The sequence below is a fragment of the Argentina silus genome (assembly GCF_951799395.1).
Source record: "Argentina silus genome assembly, chromosome: 11".
Taxonomy (NCBI): Eukaryota; Metazoa; Chordata; class Actinopteri; order Argentiniformes; family Argentinidae; genus Argentina; species Argentina silus.
Window position 1 is genome coordinate 1,958,818 of NC_139665.1, and position 2,500 is coordinate 1,961,317.

General features: G+C 48.2%; 1 protein-coding gene across 1 annotated transcript in view; it reads left to right on the forward strand.

The window, feature by feature from the left end:
- Positions 1–308: 308 nt before the first annotated feature.
- The window catches only part of atp1a3a (ATPase Na+/K+ transporting subunit alpha 3a), a gene marked incomplete at its 3' end in the record, with an annotated part of 18,948 nt that continues 16,756 nt past the window's right edge, over positions 309–2,500 (forward strand). Inside the window, exon 1 of the mRNA XM_083680534.1 lies at positions 309–477. Within this exon, the coding sequence (XP_083536660.1) occupies positions 472–477 (6 nt within the window). The 5' untranslated portion in view covers positions 309–471. The remainder of the gene's footprint in view (positions 478–2,500) is intronic.

Here is a 2,500-nt window from a genome sequence, read left to right on the forward strand (position 1 = left end):
GCAGCTGGGCATAGCAGCGGAGGGAGACGGCATCCAAACCGAGCGGATCGGCTCTGCTTTCACCGGCATCATTTGCGCCTGACTCACAGCAACACTTGGGACGCCCACATTAACGCTCGGCTGCCTCTAATTTTATCATCTTACACCTTAAACGGCCCCTTTCATTTTTGGGGGGAGCGAACGCAGCTTTGCTTGAAGTGTTCAATGAAAACGTTGCCTTGTCACGTCTCCATAGGCCCGTTACTCTTATAAATGAGATATCTGAGATAAATTATCATTTGATTCATTATTTTATAGAGCACAATTAGAGCAAAAGACAATTGCTTTTAGAGTGAAGGGCTTTTTTTTCTCGGAATTTCTCGGGCGAGATTAAGTTTTCCCTTGTGTTTATTCACTATAAATCAGCTGTTTTGGTTGAATCCAACCGACACTCGTTTCAACTGCTGAGGAGACCCGACTGACTGCGCCGAAATGGGGGTAAGAGCCAAATCTCTTCTAATTGCTGCGCGTAAAATGCGCATTCGAGTGGATGTATTTGGAATGCTTTTGGAACGCACGTTAAAGGGTTAAAACTATATGGAGGTAATAGCGTGTCAGAATGACATTGACCACTGTGGGGTTTCAATGAATTGTGAAGCTATGGCAAATTGATGTTACAGTACTTGCATGAGAGCTGAATGTGTGTTATATTTATTTCGACATGTTATACTATGATTCAATGCAATATAATTGCGGTGTACTTTACATGTATTCTCTCGTTCCCTTGCCTGTATAAACGACAAACATTATACAGACATTGTAGAATAACGGTGCTTTTGCGCCTATTTCCGAATTGCGTCAGGTGTGACAACCGATCCTCCACATCCAGACTCCCCCCCAGCCCTGCGTCATAATGCGGTTACTAGGAGAGGGAAATCTGTCGTTCCGTCGTCGCTCCCAAATTTAGATTAAATACCGCCAAAACATCTGCACCGAATGCGGGACACTGGTGGGCGATTAACGAATATTAGTCCCCGGTGGGGCACGAGGCGCACAAACCGTTCCTCATGCCAAATTGAACACAAGATGTTCGTCTCAATCCACTATTCGCCACATGAGGTTTTTTTATGTGTCATTATTCCTTGATTTAATCGAGGCTATTCCCTTACATTTGAACGGCATAGACACACATTGCCAAGATGAATGGGATTTTAGAAGACGCGGAAGATGTCAGGGGAAGCACTGATTGCGTTCAAATCTAAACGAATATCTTAATGATCATATTATCCAATGCATGTCGTTTGTGATGTTGTTAAGGTTTTTGACCGCTTGCTTTTATGGCCAAATGATGGGGTCCGTATATGTTAAGTTGTGAATGATGAGGCGACAATGTAAGGCGACGGTAGCGGAGGAGGGGTCTCGCCTAGGCTGTATCCAGGTCGCCTAATGAATAGCTTAATGGAATGCCGAGCAATTGTTTTATACCAATCTCGCAGTCACCTTCTGGGTCACAGAAAACATGAACGGCATTTGATACCGACGTAGCAACCGACGGGGCGAGGGAGGGAGGGGGGGGGGGTAGCAAGGCCGGTGGTGGCTATGGGCAGCGCTAAATAGATCGACAGAGTATATGGACCTACAGTAAATGCAAATATGAGATTAAACATTCAAACACGCCCCCGGAATATCAACAATTAAAAAAAAAAAATCGTAACTTTTGATTGGGTGGGCAAAGACGCACGTTTCGGTGGGCCGAGCCCACCCGTGCCCATAGCCACCGCCGGCCGTGTAAGGGAGGCGTGGGGAGGTTTGGTCGGGGTACCAATCGACACAGACAACTGCGTCAAAATGGATGCCTGGTTTCCCAATGTCGACGGGTCTGGAAGGTTGTCACTACACCAACCGTGCGAGGGTGTCATCGTATAACACGAAATCTTCCTCATTTTTCTTCTATCACGAGTCAATCTGGCCAGTTTTAGACACTGCCAAAACTCCATTATATATCGATTAGGTGAGGTCAAAACGGACAACATGTCCCACCCTCTAAATCCTCTATACTACCTAACGGTGATGATGGCATGAGTGATGTTTTGGATGACTGACAGTGGTTCTTATCCGGGGTGACAGTTGGTCTCACGCGATAAGTAAGAGAGCGTGTTCGAAATGGTGTCGCGCTGTCGCGATCGGACGCCCGGAGCTGAAACCGCGCCCGACTCGCGCTACCGCCACAGCGAGAGGCTGGCGAGTGGAAACTCCCGTTTCAGGGCTGCGATTCGTTCCCGTTGCGTCACAGGGGATGAAAAGGGGGCGTGGAGAGGCGCGAGAGTGTCGGTGGACGTGACACCGAGGCTATCCGAACCGATCAATCAATATGTAGAGGCTCGCCTCGCGCCCAGGGAGAGAACGATCGGTGGCAAAGGAGAGATTAAACGAAGGTCAGCGGTGGAGGCCGCTCCTGCAGGAGAGGAGAAAACAGGGATGGAGGGAGGGAGGAACAGGGAGAAGGAGAGGGAGAACGGGG